The sequence below is a fragment of the Chlorocebus sabaeus genome, chromosome 20, assembly GCF_047675955.1.
Source record: "Chlorocebus sabaeus isolate Y175 chromosome 20, mChlSab1.0.hap1, whole genome shotgun sequence".
Taxonomy (NCBI): domain Eukaryota; kingdom Metazoa; phylum Chordata; class Mammalia; order Primates; family Cercopithecidae; genus Chlorocebus; species Chlorocebus sabaeus.
Window position 1 is genome coordinate 521,765 of NC_132923.1, and position 15,704 is coordinate 537,468.

At 39.3% G+C, this 15,704-nt stretch overlaps 1 protein-coding gene across 2 annotated transcripts in view; it reads right to left on the reverse strand.

Annotated features, from left to right (window-relative positions):
* Nucleotides 1-1,398: 1,398 nt before the first annotated feature.
* The window catches only part of DDR2 (discoidin domain receptor tyrosine kinase 2), a 151,279-nt gene continuing 136,973 nt past the window's right edge, over nt 1,399-15,704 (reverse strand). Inside the window, exons 11-18 of one of the 2 annotated variants that reach the window (XM_007976350.3) lie at nt 15,165-15,295; nt 12,047-12,257; nt 10,320-10,543; nt 8,971-9,098; nt 6,718-6,909; nt 6,190-6,424; nt 3,856-4,005; nt 1,399-2,471 (exon numbers count right to left, since the gene is read on the reverse strand). In XM_007976350.3, the coding sequence (XP_007974541.3) occupies nt 2,337-2,471; nt 3,856-4,005; nt 6,190-6,424; nt 6,718-6,909; nt 8,971-9,098; nt 10,320-10,543; nt 12,047-12,257; nt 15,165-15,295 (1,406 nt within the window). In that variant the 3' untranslated portion in view covers nt 1,399-2,336. The remainder of the gene's footprint in view (nt 2,472-3,855; nt 4,006-6,189; nt 6,425-6,717; nt 6,910-8,970; nt 9,099-10,319; nt 10,544-12,046; nt 12,258-15,164; nt 15,296-15,704) is intronic. The other variant, XM_073008190.1, reaches the window with a different exon arrangement.

Consider the following 15,704-nt stretch of genomic DNA (forward strand, 5'->3'; position numbering starts at 1 on the left):
TCTGGATGTAGCCCTACCAGAGGCATGTGGATAAAGAAGAATAGGCTGCAGGTCCTGAGTTCAAGTCCCTTTAATTCTAATGAAGCTTAGAATACTTATTTTGAAAGCGGAGTGTGGCAGGTCCCAAGGTATCTAGCCCTGCACATATCAAATATGCTAATGTATTTGGAAACACCTGGTAAACCTAAGGCACAATACAAATGGCATGTGTTACTATTACTACCATTACAGTGATTTCTTCCATGATCTCTTTTGCTGGTTACAATTTTCAGAGCAAGAAATGACCAGATTACTAAATCCATCAGTTATAGATTCAATTATCCAGTTAGTACTGGATGTATCAGAACCAGCAGGGACCTCAAAACTATTTAATCTAATTTCCTCATCCTATAAATAAGAAAACAAAATGCAGAAAGACCAAGTGATTTAGCCAAGATGACGCACTTAGTGTGAAGCATAAAGAGGGTTAAAGCTCCCAAATCAATGTTCTCTTGACTCTCAAACCAATGATTTCTCCAAAGTTAGTCCTGGGATAGACTAAAGCCCAAAGGCATAGGACAATTACGGGGAAAGGACATTTGCTAGGATCAGAATATGACCTGAAAAATGGATCCTGTGGACTTGGGATTTATGCTTATGCTGTGGCCTGGAGCAATGCTGAAGGCTGAATGGGGAAATATACATGTTCCTGAGAAACTTATGTAGAAGGTAAACTGGTGAGGGCAACAGAGGCAGACCCAAGGGGTCAAGGCCATTCCTTCTCAGCTTGGGAAGCTGATTTGTAATGTCTTCTTGTTTCTCCTCAATGGAAATTAAGAGTTCCTTTTTCTAGCTTCCCACTAAATCTGAAGATCTGTGGAGTGTGAAAGCTCAGAATCTGCTCTGAGCAGATTCCTTCTTGACAGTGGCTCTGTTTCCATGAATTCTGAAGCCACAGCTTTGAGATTTCTTTTCTGCGGGTCACACCATCTCAGAGGCAAGAGCATGTATACTCAGCAGTAGCAATAGATGCTCATCCTGTGCCTCTCTAGAATCAAGGACTCTCGGAGTTAGAAAGACATTAAACATTGTCTTACACCATCATCTACTTTGTGTTTCAAAACCTCCATTTTCTTTGACAAGAGACTCCCCACCTCTGGTAGCAGCCCATTTATCCTTGTATGTTCTGAGTGCTTTGTTTTCCCCAATAAGGAATGGAAATCAGTCTCCCTGTAACTTCTCCACATTAGTCCTAGGACAACTTTTTTTGGGGACACTCAGAACAGACCTATTCCCTCTTGGACAAGGCCATTAGGTATTTATGCCTGAGAAATTCAGCCCCAAGCCCAAAGATCCTACAGAGGCTTCATCCTTGAAAACGCTAGAAGATTTGGACAAGATGAACTCAAGAGTCTACCATCAAGATATCAAAACATCAGCCTTTACTGATTAAAAACTCAGATTCTCACTAAAACACACACATGAAAATATCTGAACAAGACAAAGAAAACAACCCTCTTACAAAATCACAAATAAATGGTGGATACCATGTCTGTTATGTGTCCTCCATTGACCTCCTTTCCTATGTCCATTATCTATTCATGAATCCTTCCATCCATGAGGTACTTTTTTTCTGTAAATGACAATCCCCCTTCATACACTCTTGCAGCAAACATTCTTTCCTATCTATATCCCCAGTTGTTTCATATATGAACTTCAACCCTGACCCCTGTCTATGAATGAGCAGAACACCCATTTCAAGAGATTGGGGGGTTTCAAGAATATATCATTCACTTTGACAGGAGAGAGAAATACAAACAGTGAGACATGTCCAGAGGCCAAATTAGAAAACCACCTGTGATTAGTTGCTGAATTCTGAGTCCTCAGATTCTCCACATCTATCAAGTGTTTTCCCTAAATTTAATCTCATGTTTTCCAAGACATTAGTATTCTTCAAGTTTTTCTTTCTGAAGATTCTTTTAGAGTGACATGGAAAAGTATTGTAGAATCTGCACATTTATAAGCACAAGCATAGTTAACTTTTATAAATTATCTGAATTTTCTAGCCTTTGTTATCCAACATTTTGGTATATCAAGTAAGATTTTCTTTTACTAGATTGTATCTGCCCTAGGCTTTTTTTTTTTAAGTTCTTTAATGTAAAAAAAAAAAAAAAAGAAAAAAAGTATATATGAGTCAGGAGTAGGGAGTGGGGGTGACCAGGAACAGACAGCAAAGCAAACAAGCCTCTGTCTCTCAGGTTCATTAAATGTCCAGCTGGAGTGGCATAGGCGTGGGTGAGTGGTAGGTCTTGTAGAGAGGACCTGAGCCGTAGGAATGTGGCCAGGCACTGACAGCATCACTCGTCGCCTTGTTGAAGGAGCAGAAGGTGGATTTCTTGGAATGAGGGACGGTTCTTCGTATCTCTTCTCCAGCAGCTAAGCATCAGCTTATACACAGAGTCAGGGCAAATGGCTGGTTGAGGGAGGTAAGTCTTTGGGAAAAAAATAAAGGAAAACAAAAGTGAAAGAGACAGAGAATATTACAAAGAAAGGGGAAAGGGAAGTATATTTGCATCATGGTTTGATTTGCCCCCTGCCCACTTTCTTGAACTTGATAACTGAAATGGGTGTGGTGTCCATTTTTCCTACTCATGAAAGTTTTGAATCATATCAGCCCTTTTCTAAGCTATTCCCTTTGTCTTCTGGAGTTCTCTGGAGCAGAAATTTTTGATGGGCCATTATGTGGTCCCTCCTTTCATGCAAAAGATGAAACAACCAAAAAGAGACCAAATCTTCCATTTATGACCAACCCATATTGAAGTCCATCTTGGCTGAACCAATCATGGCAGAGGCAGAAAACAACATTTTTCTTTGGCCCACTCACTTATCTCACGTACTTGGGAGTAAATTTGCCCTTTACTGTGGTAAGAAGGCAAATTGCCTCATAACCAAGATAGCTAATTTAGACTCCCTGCTGCCAAAATATTTACAGAGTATAAAGAGACAATTAAAATCTGAGACCCCTGTCTTATTTTTAATATGCATAATGTATTATCTCTTGTCAATCCCTTATCTATCTTTGACTTACTTGGATCTATTCAAGCCACAGAAGATCCACTTTTTATTGTCTGCAAGATCCTTCCCCAGCTATTATCCTTTTCCTGGTAAAGATGCCATAATCCAAGGGTATGCTGTTGCCAGGCCCCTTTGGGGAGGTGCAGTGCTATAGTGACTGGCAAGCTTTAAATTCCATACATCACAGGAATTTTTAATCTAAGTCACCCAAAAAAAAGTTTGGAGTATCTTGGCTAGGAATTGAGACTCCTGGGGAGCTTGGGAAACTATCTTTCCCTGAGTCTTGAGATGTCACAGTACTCTTGGATTGTCCAAGAGATGCCTTCCAAGAGCAACAAGTTCAGGATATATCTGCCCATTTTCGGACATCCAAGTCTAGAAGCATTGCTAGATAGTCAAAACCAACCCCAATTCTTACACTAAGCTATATTTTAATGAATGCTAATACATCCCTTTTACACTTATATTTATTGACCCAGAAGAAAACCACATGATCTAGATCAAGAAATAGATAAAACATGAGAGACAGGACTGTATTTCCTGCTACCTTTGAGTTGGGGAGAAACCTGACATGACCCTTTATGACTCCAAGAGTCAATGAGTTGACACATAGATAAAGCAGAGTGTATGGATGCCTGGGGAGGATACTGGTCTTTCACATCATTTGGATAGTTAGTGACAAAGACTATCATCCACATAGTCTGTCTTCCATCTCAGCCCACTCCTGCTAAGTCAGGACTTTCCATTCTCCATCCTTCAAGGTACACAGGTCCACATCCATTCATCCCCAACAGTTCTTACCTGCCTCCCTTGGTCTCGGAAGAACTCTCCAGTATTCTCAATAACCTGTTCATCTGACAGCTGGGAATAGGGCTGTTCCTGGCAAAAGGTGAAAGTCTCCCACAAAGTAACCCCAAAGGCCCACACATCACTTGCCGTAGTGAACTTGCCCTATTTAAGTAAAGAAAAGAACGAGAAATCAGAATAACCTGTGCACAACAATACCTGGTTAAATTTCATAATCTGGAGCTATACCCCTTCCCCTACCACAGACAAGGAATTCTGAAAATGCCAAGATGTGCATGGAGTATTTAGAAACAGCCCATTCTCTCATTCTCATGATCTCACCTTGGTTTTGTTTCTTTGTGATCCAAGAGCTGAAAAAAAATGCAGCCATAAGCTATCTGACTCTGCAACTGAGTGTTAGGTCAACCTTTCAACTCTAGGGTAGCCTTGGGAAAATGCTCCTGAGAAAGGCAAAATCTGAATGGGAAGTCAATGGTTTTTATGTTAGAGATAGAGGACTCTAGTTTAAGTGCCTGCAGTGAATCCAGGACTCTCATTTACCAGTTCAGTTATCATCACAGTGTTGAAAGATAGACTTTAACAAGTGACAGCAATGAGATTCAGGTGTAAATAGCATGCATTGACTACTCACATTTTCTACTCAATACAGACAACAACATTGTGAAGTTGATGATATTATTTATTATTTTTTTTTTTTTCTTTGAGAAATGGGGTCTTATTATGTTGCCTAGCCTGGAGTGCAATGGCCAGTCACATGTTTGATCTCACTACTGATGAATACGGGAGTTTTGACCTCCTCTGTTTCTGATCTGGGTTGGCTCATCCCTCTTTAGGCAACCTGGCCGTCCACTGCTCCTAGGGGTGACCATATTAATGCCAAACTCAGTGAGGACACCCAATAGGTATAGCGCAGCACAGCCCAGATTTTCATCCTCCTGTCTCAGCCTCCTGAGTAGCTGGGACTACAGTACACACCACCATGCCAGTTATCCTTATTTTTTAGATCAGAAAAATGAAACAGGAGTGGTTTCCCAGATTCTCCTGGTTAATAAGGCCATTAGTAGTGGAAAAACCGTATTTGAACCAAGGTCCTCTGAATGTCAGTCTAATATATTGTTTTCAACACCACATAATACCTTTAGGGAGAGTAATGCCTAACTATCCCATTAGAAATGGGTAAAATATAGCAATTCACATACATAGGTGAAAAAGATCTTTATAAGGATTTATGTAAACTGGTGTACATCACAGTATCATTCATAATAGCAGGAAATTGGAAAGTACTTAAATATCAAATTATAGAGGCATTATTAAGTTATAGGATATATCTACACAATGGAATATTATGCAGATAATAAAATGTTAAGTTAAAAATAGAGAGAGAGAATTTTATGGCATAGTGTCATCCCAATTATGTAATATAAATTACATGTACGTACATATGTATATAAATGCATGCATAGAAAAAAATTGCATGCATAGAAACAACATATGTATAGAAAAAAGTCCTCAAAGAAAATATACCAAAGCATTGATAGTGGTTATCTTGGTGAGTGGAAGGGAATAACTATACATTTTTTATTTCAAAATTAATTTATAAATCCTATAAGAATATCAGCAGGAAATAAGCAGATTAATCACAAATGAACAAAACCAAATTGGTCTCAGACTTTTTTGTACAATGTTATACAAGAAAAAAGGTAAAATAACATGTACATGGCATTGTAGGAAGTAAAAGTCTAATGAGTCTATAAATCAGCTGAGTGGTTGTAAAATCAACAATAAAAAGTCTCAGGTATGCATGGACAGAAAATATACCTCTAAGAGAGATATTACTCACTTATGGTATGGAATATCAAGAATCGAATAAAAATTAAACAGCAAAGAATGATAAACTTAAAAAGAACATCTTGAAAAGTACTGAAATACAATTATAGGAATTAGTCTATATAATTATGAGAACCATGCTTATGAAACTAATGGAGAAGAAAATATTTTGTATAGGTAACATTTCTTTAAATGATAAGGTTTTTTATACTTTAAGTTAAGAACAATCACTAGGTAGAAATAATAAAGAGAAACAAAGATAATAAATCTCTTATACTTTTTAACTTGTCTCCCTAAATTTTTATAAGTGTGTTAATTTTTTAGCAGAAATAGGCAAGCATTAAATAATAAGAGTTAGTACACAAAGAAAATAATTTCAAATCAGAGAAAATATTAGTCTATTGAGTTTGCCTTCTGCTGTCTCAGGTTTGTCTCCACGTGTCATGCGTGCCAGCCCACAAGCCAGTTGTTAGACAGGGCTTTAAAATGCTGAGAACTCACCAGCAAGATACTTTCCCAAGACATCCAGCGGATAGGGAGCACTGCCCGGCCCTGGATCCGGTAATAGTCACCACTGTACAGGTTCCTGCTCATTCCAAAGTCAGCTATCTTGATTGTGTAGTTCTTACCCACTAAGCAATTTCGTGTGGCCAGATCTCGGTGAACGAAATTAAGAGAGGAAAGGTACTTCATGCCAGAGGCAATTTGGGTAGCCATAAACTTCAGATTGGTGTAACTGAGGAAATAGACAAGAAGACAGAAGGTAGCCTATGGAAACAGGAAGATGTGAAAGGTACACATTCTAAAATTTGTATCAACAAACTAGGGTTGAAAGCTCAACATTCTTTTTCTACTCTTGATGAATCCCTTGCATTCCCCCATAGGGCAGCTGCTCCATTATTCCCTGCACACTAACTTCCCTCACCATCCCAGAACAGTGATACACTTTAAGTCTCACTGCTCCCTACTTTCACATCCCAGGTTGCTCTCATCACCACAGGGAGAAGATGGAAGACCTGGCTTGTTTACCTGACAGTGGGTACATTGCTGGAGGAAGAATTAGGGGGCTCATGGCGAGAAAGAAACTGATTGAGATCTCCATTCTCCATGTATTCAGTGATCATGCAGAGAGGGTCATCAGTGATACACACAGCTAATAGATGGATGATGTTTGGGTCCTTGAGCCGAGACATGATCTTTATCTCCTTAAGAAAATCATTCCTTGGGAGGATACAGACATAGATAAACTCAGAAGTTGCCAGAGTCAGAATCAAGAGGGAGAAGAATGCACACCAAGGTCTATTCCTAGACATTATACCAAATCTTGTTTCACTTTGGATAACTTTTGAGAGGACAGAGAAATTGACACCTGGATCTGTCTCATTCTATTCCTCCTGAAATATCATGAACCCTTATTCAATTGTAATGTTTTTGAGAATGAGATCCATGATCTATTCACATTTCTATCCCTCACATCTAACAAAATCCCTGCCACACAGAAAGTGATTAATATTTGCTGAATCAAAAATAGGCTGCTAAAAACCACTCTACAAAGTAAAATGTTTCACTGAAAATCGCATCTTAAGTGCACGAGGATATTTACCTGTTTTTTTTTTTTTTTTTTTTTAAGCCATGGAGTCACTATATTACTAAAGTGAAGAAACTTTGTATGATGTGAACAACCATACTTTGGCTTACCTGATTACTCTTTATTTTCTCATACTGACTTTTCTTAATGCAGTATGAACCATCAGTCAGTTGCAACATGTATTTAGTAGCCTGTCCAAAACAGAGCTCTTTAAAGGCTGTGGTAGTCATGTCAAAAGAAGTATTCATTTGACCAAGACTAATAATTGTTTGAGTACATGGCGGCAGACATCCTTGGGTCATAAAGTAGCAAGATTTTGTTAGTGAGGCCTCTAGCCCACATTCCCAAAACTATTGGAGCAGATGAGTTATAAGCCCTCCAAGGGTTTTCTAGGAATCCTAGACTGGAAGTCGTACTATGTCAATATAAACCACTGGAATCAATGCAGTCCTGATGCAACACCTCCCCTCTTTCATTCCCCCTTCCGTCTCAAACCAGGGGTTTTCATGGCTTGGGAGGGTTCACAGGCCGTCCATTACCGCTAAGGACACAGGTGGAGGAATGGCAAACTTCACCAATCGGAACAATGGAGAAAGGCTTTGTCATATCCTATGTCCTGTGGTTTTGTTTTGTTTTGTTTCCCCTCATGCCACTTTCTCCAGTCATGTGCTAAGATTGATATAAGAAATACTTAATCTCTCTATGAGACCCAGAGAATGTCACCTTTTATTCTTAACAGTATCTTAAAGTTTGAAATTATCAGTTAAATTTCTAAAGCCTCCAGTTTCATTTCCTCACCTTTCTCTCTTCTTTATCTTACATCCTGTCCATTGCAAGACCTTTAATGAAGTCTATCACTATTCTTGGAATTTATGATAATTTGGAAAATAAGAATAATAAACTTTTTTTTCACTTATGAATATCAGTGAGACAAATCAAGACAACATGAATAGGAAAAATGTATAGGTTATCCAGGTATGGAGATTTCTCTGGCACACATACAACCAGCTTTCAACCAGCTTGTCTCTCTGGGTGAGGATAAACTCACCATTATTGTAATGGGAAGGCTGTCAGACAATGGAGTGTGGCTGGAAACTGCAATTTATGTAGAAAAAGATCCAAGAGATTATTAGCCAGTTTGGAAAACTGCTAGAGAACCGTGGATCCTTTTGCTTTGAGGTTCATAGATAATTTTCCAAATAGAGGTAGCTTCTCATTTTGAGGGTTGCTGGAGATAGAAGAAAAGGAGCATAAAAGAGAAAAAAGGGATGAGAAAATAAATAGAAATGTGAAAAAAGGAGACTGGAAGAGGCTTAGCAAGAAAGTCATGTGTGATTGTGAAGACTTTGCAAGAGGAGGTAATGACATGCAGGAGTATGTCTGCATGTAAAGACCAAAGAAGTACACATCTAGACAGTTGTATATGTTGGGAAGTACAGTGCTTGTGCACAGAGGGTTAGGAAGTAAATATGTGGCAAGTACAGTGGAAAATGTACCTTTGTGTTTGAAAGAGGTGGAGAAAGAGATGAGGACTGCTGACCCCATCAAAGTAAGAAAAAGGATAACAGTGGAAATGGGAGGCAGCTCACTGACCTCCCCATCTCAAAAGAAAAAATTGCTCAGAAGTATCCAGGAGTATTCCTGGTCCTAAAGATGAAATACATAAAGGAAAATTCAAAATGTAGACCACAGACCTGGCATTCTTGTTGGCATCTGCTCGGAGCATTTTCACAGCCACCAGGACAGGCTGGTTGGCACTGACATCTAGGGCAAAATCTTTGTCTTTGAATTTTTCCATTCCCTCCACTTCACAGAGATGAACCTAGACAAAAGTCATCTAGTCTCAGCATCATCATTTCTCCTGAAGATGTCTCAGTACTCTTGCTGGGCATTTCCTGGAGATAAACTAACTCTTACAACTCAGGCAAAATGATCAAAAGACCAATAAGAAGATATGTGTAACATATCTATGATTCAAAAAACTGATAAGATTAAAAACAATGGTAAAGTACCCAGCTAATATGCTACTTTCCTGCCTTAGAAATACACATTGATTGGAACATTAAGTGAATGAATGAATCAGTAACAATATTATATTACAGCATAGCCCAATATAAAATGTCTTTTATTACAAATGCTTGAACTTTGATTCATGAGTCACTGGATCATGTAAAACATAAGGCAGTTTCCTTAGCATAGGGTTTAGCATTATAAGCAACTTCTGTGTATTAGCAACAGTATAACAGATACGGGTTTTCAACCCAGGGGACATGATGAGTACATGTCACACCATGAACAGATAACATGGGCCCCTCCACCTCTTGCAACACCAGACCTATCTAAGGAGAGAACATGAGATCCACACTGAAAACCAATAACACATCTTAGGAAACCAAGTGTTTTATTTGGAGTTTAGACGGCAGTGGTGAAGAGTTCCTATTACAATTCAAAACATTGCTTTGAGCTCCCAGAAGGTTCATGTGACTGATGCAAGAGTGAAAAGTTTAATAATGCATGCATCACTCTGAGGGCAAATGAAAAGAGTACTCCTCCTTATCTTGGTTGGTGATTCACTCCCTAGTGGCTGATTCTGGGACCAAAGGCAGGGGCGAGGTTGTTTTTGACCATTTTACATATAACTCTCATTAAAGGGGAAAAAAACAAAGTGGCTATTGAGAAGCAGAATGTTCCTGGACAGTTCATAAAAGATGATCACATCTTGTGGATCCCACCCTGCATAATCTATTGTAAACATTTTTGAAAATATTGAATGTGTTTCAAGATATCTGAAGTCTAGTGACTTGCCTGCCTTAAAAACTCCTGTATAGAAATCAGAAGTCCTAGGAACTCCACAGCTATTTGACAAAGATGAGGTTGATCCAATACTAGAATCCAGAGGACAACGCAAGGACAGACAAGTGGAAGAGACACTCTGTTGTGAATCCACCTCTGGAAGGGACTGTTTGTTCTACTGACCATTTTTATCCAACCACCTCCTTCGAGCTCTAAGGGACTGGAGGCCCCACTCAAAGAATCAACTCACCTCCCCAAACTGTCCTTCTCCCAGCTTCTCTTTGAAAGTTAAGAGTTTCCTGGGGAACTCCTCCACAGCCACATCTTTTCCTGAGAGCAGGTCCATGGTGATGGCAGGCACTGAGTATGTGTTGCCTCCTGTCACTCCCTGGAGGTTCACTATGTCAGCCTCTGCATAGTGGGGCACCCCCTCAGGGCCACTGGGCTGGACTGGCTTCACAACACCGCTGCAGCCTGGGAAAACAAGGGCAACGAGCCTCATTCCATGGAGCGTCTTTGGAGATCTCTTCAGGAAGGAACTCTGAGAGGAAGGCTAAAACATGCCCCTGTGAAAGCCTAACCTGCTTCATTACATTCTTACTTGGAAAATGGTTTTGCTTCCTCTAAAGATTTTCTTGTGGCCTTCAGAATGTAGAACACAATTTTATTTCTCATTCTTTTCCTCATAATACATGACCATTTACAAATTCTGTGGCTAAACTTGTGGAATTGTGTGGTGAAGCTATAGGAAGGCTCATGGTATATCAGGGTGGGAATGTTAAAGGTTGAAGGTTTAATAATGTATTTCCTTAATTTTAAGACACTGTTATTGACTTAAAAACTGATTTTAGATATAAAAAACTTTTAGATTAAAGACATATGATCTAGTTTAAGACATATTCTAACTTAAAAAAAAAATTAAAATACGAGGTGGGGAATGTTTTAAACTTAGGAAATAGGTAAATTACTTCCATTCACCCTAAGAAATAAATCAGTTTATATCCTTAGTTGTTGCTGTCTCTGTGAAATTACTTGAATTTAGCATGCTCTTTCATGTCTTCTGTCCATTGAATAATAAAATAGATGCAAGTTTCCTTTTATCCTTTGAAAAGACCCCTTCAGGCTCCTTCCTGTAAAATCTTATGCTCTTGAATTTAGTCCTGTCTGCTTCTACATTCAGCTCAGGCCTAGCTCCTCTCTCCTCAACACTACAAAGTATTTTCTACTGGCTTGAGTCCCTCAGGTAGACGACCTTATAGAAAAGTTGCTCTGAGCTAAAGAAGTGACTCCAGCTTCCCTTCTGATATGACTCTGCATCATTTTTTAAAAGACATTGAAATTTGAATGAACTGACACTACTTACTATTTTACCTGTTTTATTTCAATGCTTTTATTGAGAAAAGGGGAGAAATATTTTACTCTCATAATAAAATCTCATATTACTCTAACAAATGTTTACCAAAGAGAAATTACCAAAAAATAGATAACTCAAGTAGTTACTTATTTTAGTTATTTAAATGGCTATACCACCGGGAATTTTGGAATGTCTTTAGCTTCGTTTATTTATTTATTTCTCCAGGTGAAAATCTAGTCTTGCCTTTACCCACTCATGAAATTTGGTGTTGGATGAGTACTCTATCTGGGCTTTTTCACTTTCCCGACATGTGAAATGAGGTTAGACTGGTTGGACTGTTTAGGTTCTTGTGGTGTTAACACCTAATTCACATGTTTTATTTTTTTTTTCTTTATTTTCTGGTATGTGGGTCCCTCCACACATCTTATATGCAGTATCAAGGGAGAGGTGCTCAAATTGGGCCAGGAGCAGCTGCAGACCAAATCTAGAAAGAGAATGTGGACTTCTCAGGAGGTTAGTAGAGACTAAAAATAGATACAGTTAACTGGGAGCAGGTGCGTCATTCCTACCTGAGGCTTGTCGAAGTTTCTCCCTCGATTCCCTGCCCACCACATCATCCTCACCTGACTCCTCCTCCCCTGGAGCAAATTCTGGGAGTTTTCGTATCAGCCTGGATGGCTCCTGGTAGTCAGGGCGAAGGGGAAAGATGCGATCGTAAGTCGAGTTGGACTCTTGTTCACTAGGTGATGAGGAGCGGTTATTGTTGAACATGCTAGAATCACTTGGCAGGGAAAGGCTGACTGTCATTTCATCATCCAGCATCCTCCGAGAAGCCTGGAAGAGAATAACAAGGAGAAAGACATGCTGGCACAAAAAAGATGGTCAATTCCTCCCCTTCTTAAACTCAGCTCTTCCACACAAATGAAATAACTCTTTACTACTGTTTAACCCCAGTGACACTGGACGTGCTAGAGATGCAGTCTGGGTCCACAAATGCCTATGTTGTAGAAACTTAGAATAATCCTTCATTTCTTCAAGGTAGAATTTGATCTTCTAATTTCTATGATGTGCTTTCTGAAACACTTAAAAAAAAAAAAAAAGGATTATCTCCTTGATGCTATAAGAACCTATCGGTAGCCAAATATCTCAATCTTATAGAGTTTTCTATGTTTTATTAAATGATGGGTTTTGCTGGCTTACCTTTTAACTGCTTGGTTTTGGAATAAACATAAATTTTTTATTAACTTAATAAATGCGCTATAACATGATGAATCAATAGTTCTAATTGATCATTCTGACACCCTATATTAGGATAATACCCACCACTGACCCATATTTTCACTAACCAAAAATAAAATGGCTACAATATGGGACAGGAAAGCTCTAGGTGTCCAGAGATAACAATGTGACTTACACCTAATAAGGGAGGGAGAACAACAAAGCAACCACTTCTGTGGTATCTTATCTAATATAACCTGCCTGCTCCATCAAAAGGAAAATGCCAACATTTGCATGTATGTGACTATTTGAGTTTAAGCATGTAAAATGCTCCACTCCAACAAACACAGCTTGGGTGCTCAATGGCGAAACTTAGATGTGCACTTTTCCACTAGACTGAAAGGTCTTTTGTTGCAGTAATATCCCCAGTACAAGCATGAAGCTCAGAACAAAGTAGTTACTCAATATATGTGGGTTGAATCTCTCAAAGACGGAATGTTGAGGACACCATCAAAAGTATCCTACAAACAATGCTACAGTCTACAGCTATGTTAAGTAATGTTCTTAGAATATATGTGTGTACTCAATGATTTTCCACATAAAATTTTGTTCCCAGGAAGAAATCCTGGGTGTCATTCCAGAGCACCTTGAGTCATCTTACTCAGGGTATACAGGGGTAGAATTTCTCAGAGGACCAAGTTAAATATTCAAGGGAAAAATGTTTGCTCTACCTTTTACCTGGAGATTCCAACATTTCTCTCTTAGCCCATGAAGATATTCCAACAGGCCTCAGAATAAAGACTCAGAGAAGTGTGGTAAATTGTGGCTCACATAAAGAGAAAAAGAGCTCATAGAGTAGAGAACACAGACCCTCCTCCCTTGGCTAAAATGTGGTCCTAACAGACTATTTAAGAAGGTTACATATTCTCTTCAAGCAGTTCAATGAATCTTCAGTTCACCACCACCCTCACTCTGGAATACCTCATTAAACACTAGTGTGTTCCAGCATTCTAAAGGAGGAAAAGTTTTGATATTTGCCTCATTCATGCCTTGAGACACCTCATGACAGTGAGTGAGTCTCTGTGGATTCTGTCTTTCAGTCTTCTGTGGCTATTTGTGAATTGAAAGCTTTAAGTGTTTTCAGACTGGTAGACATACTTGTGGGAAGCAAGGAGACCTCTTACATGAAATATTCCTGCCTAAAAACCTTAAAACAAACATCAACCATCTCAGGAACCTGAGGGTGGCACAGGTCAGAAGGAATTGCAGGCTACTCATCAGGATTGCTCCTCCTTACCCTTGATTTGAGCCATTTTTCTCCCATCCTACATCTAGAATGCTCTGGAGACTCAAGCCCATTCTCATGGTGCCCTTTCCTCTCGTCTGGAATAGAGATCCCACACAGGCATTGTTCTCCTCTGAGACCCCACCCCCAAACACTGAAATCAATCAGGATTTCTCCTTCTTCCTGTTCCCTGCCCTCAGGAGGCAGTTCAAAGCCCCACAGCTCAGAATTTCTGTGGCCTCTCCTAGTACATGTCTAATGAGAGGAACTCATTGACCAGGAGAGGTGACCATGGCCAAACATAGAAATACTTAATCATCAGCAGACCCCAAAAGAATAGACACTAAGCAGCAGTGAGTTGCTATTTGGTCCAAGAAAGCAAGACAAGTCATAGATATTCCATCTTTGATGAAATGAATGTAGAAAGAAATAAATGCATTTCAATATTAACAATTGGAAAAAGCATGGAAGACTGGACACCAGTTGTATGACCTTAAGCACATCACATTTTCTCATCAGAAAAATAGTTAAATATAACAATACCTATGAGTTATTACTCAATGAGGTGTATATAAAATTACGCATGAGGAAAAAGTCTGCTTCTTGTAAAGTGTTAGACAATGTAAAAAGTTATTCAGATCAGTTGGCATAGACAGAGTCTGAAAAGGGACTCAGAGGGATACATAATCATAACCTTCAAGTGAACAAAAGTAGAAATAGAGTAGTGAGAAACTTGACTTGGACATTGATGAAGCTGGATGTTTTTCTGCACACACACACACACACACCCCAAAACAGACAAGCAAAGTGAAAAAGATGAGAAGGAACTTCAACAGCATTATCAGAAATTTCAGCTTGGCATTAGGAGAGAGTAATTCTTAAATTTGAATGTGCATCAGAAGCACTTGTTAATTTTTTTTTTAAGTATGGATGCCTGGCCTCCACCCAAAATCCAGTGAATCAGAATCTTCAAGGAAAATGCCTGAGTTGAGATTCAATGTATTAAGAGTTTTCTGCATTTTCGAGGAAGGTTAGGGAGGTTCCAACATCTCCACTCTAAAAATGAGAAAATAGACTTAGCTAATTCTTTTCTGGCTTCATTCCTATGTTTCTTGGTAGCCTCAATTAACTCCAACCATTAATAAATGTTTGCAATGTGCCTTTTACTCCTGGGGCAACAGTTGCTTAAGAAAGAAAGGAGCAGTTTCTTGTATCATGGCCGTTCTGCACCTCCTCACCTTCTCCAGCATTTTCTGCCAGAACTGCCTCCAGAGGATGATGACAATGATGGCCAGGAGGATAAAGATGATGGCCACCAAGCAGCCAATCAGGATCCGAGTGTTGCTGTCATCAATTTTAAGCATTGGATCTGTGACCAGGGAGAGAAGGCAGAGGATACAATTATCTCACAGGTCAAGTAAAAGTATGAGGGACTGGACTGGAAACATGGAGGTAGACCCTGTTCCTTGAAGATAATTATGGAAGATGCCACCTTAATACTTCTGTTTATTCTTGTTCTTGCTACAGGTTTGTTTTTTTTTTTTCTTGCTACTGTTTTATTACTTTTTTTTTTTTTTTCCTGAGACAGAGTCTTGTTCTGTCCCTCAGGATAGAGTGCAATGGCATGATGTCGGCTCACTGCAACCTCTCCCTCCGAGGTTCAAGCAATTCTCCTACCTCAGCCTCCTGAGTAGCTGGGATTACAGGCATGCGCCACCATGCCCGGCTAATTTTTGTATCTTTAGTAGAGATGGGGTTCTCCATGTTGGCCAGGCTAG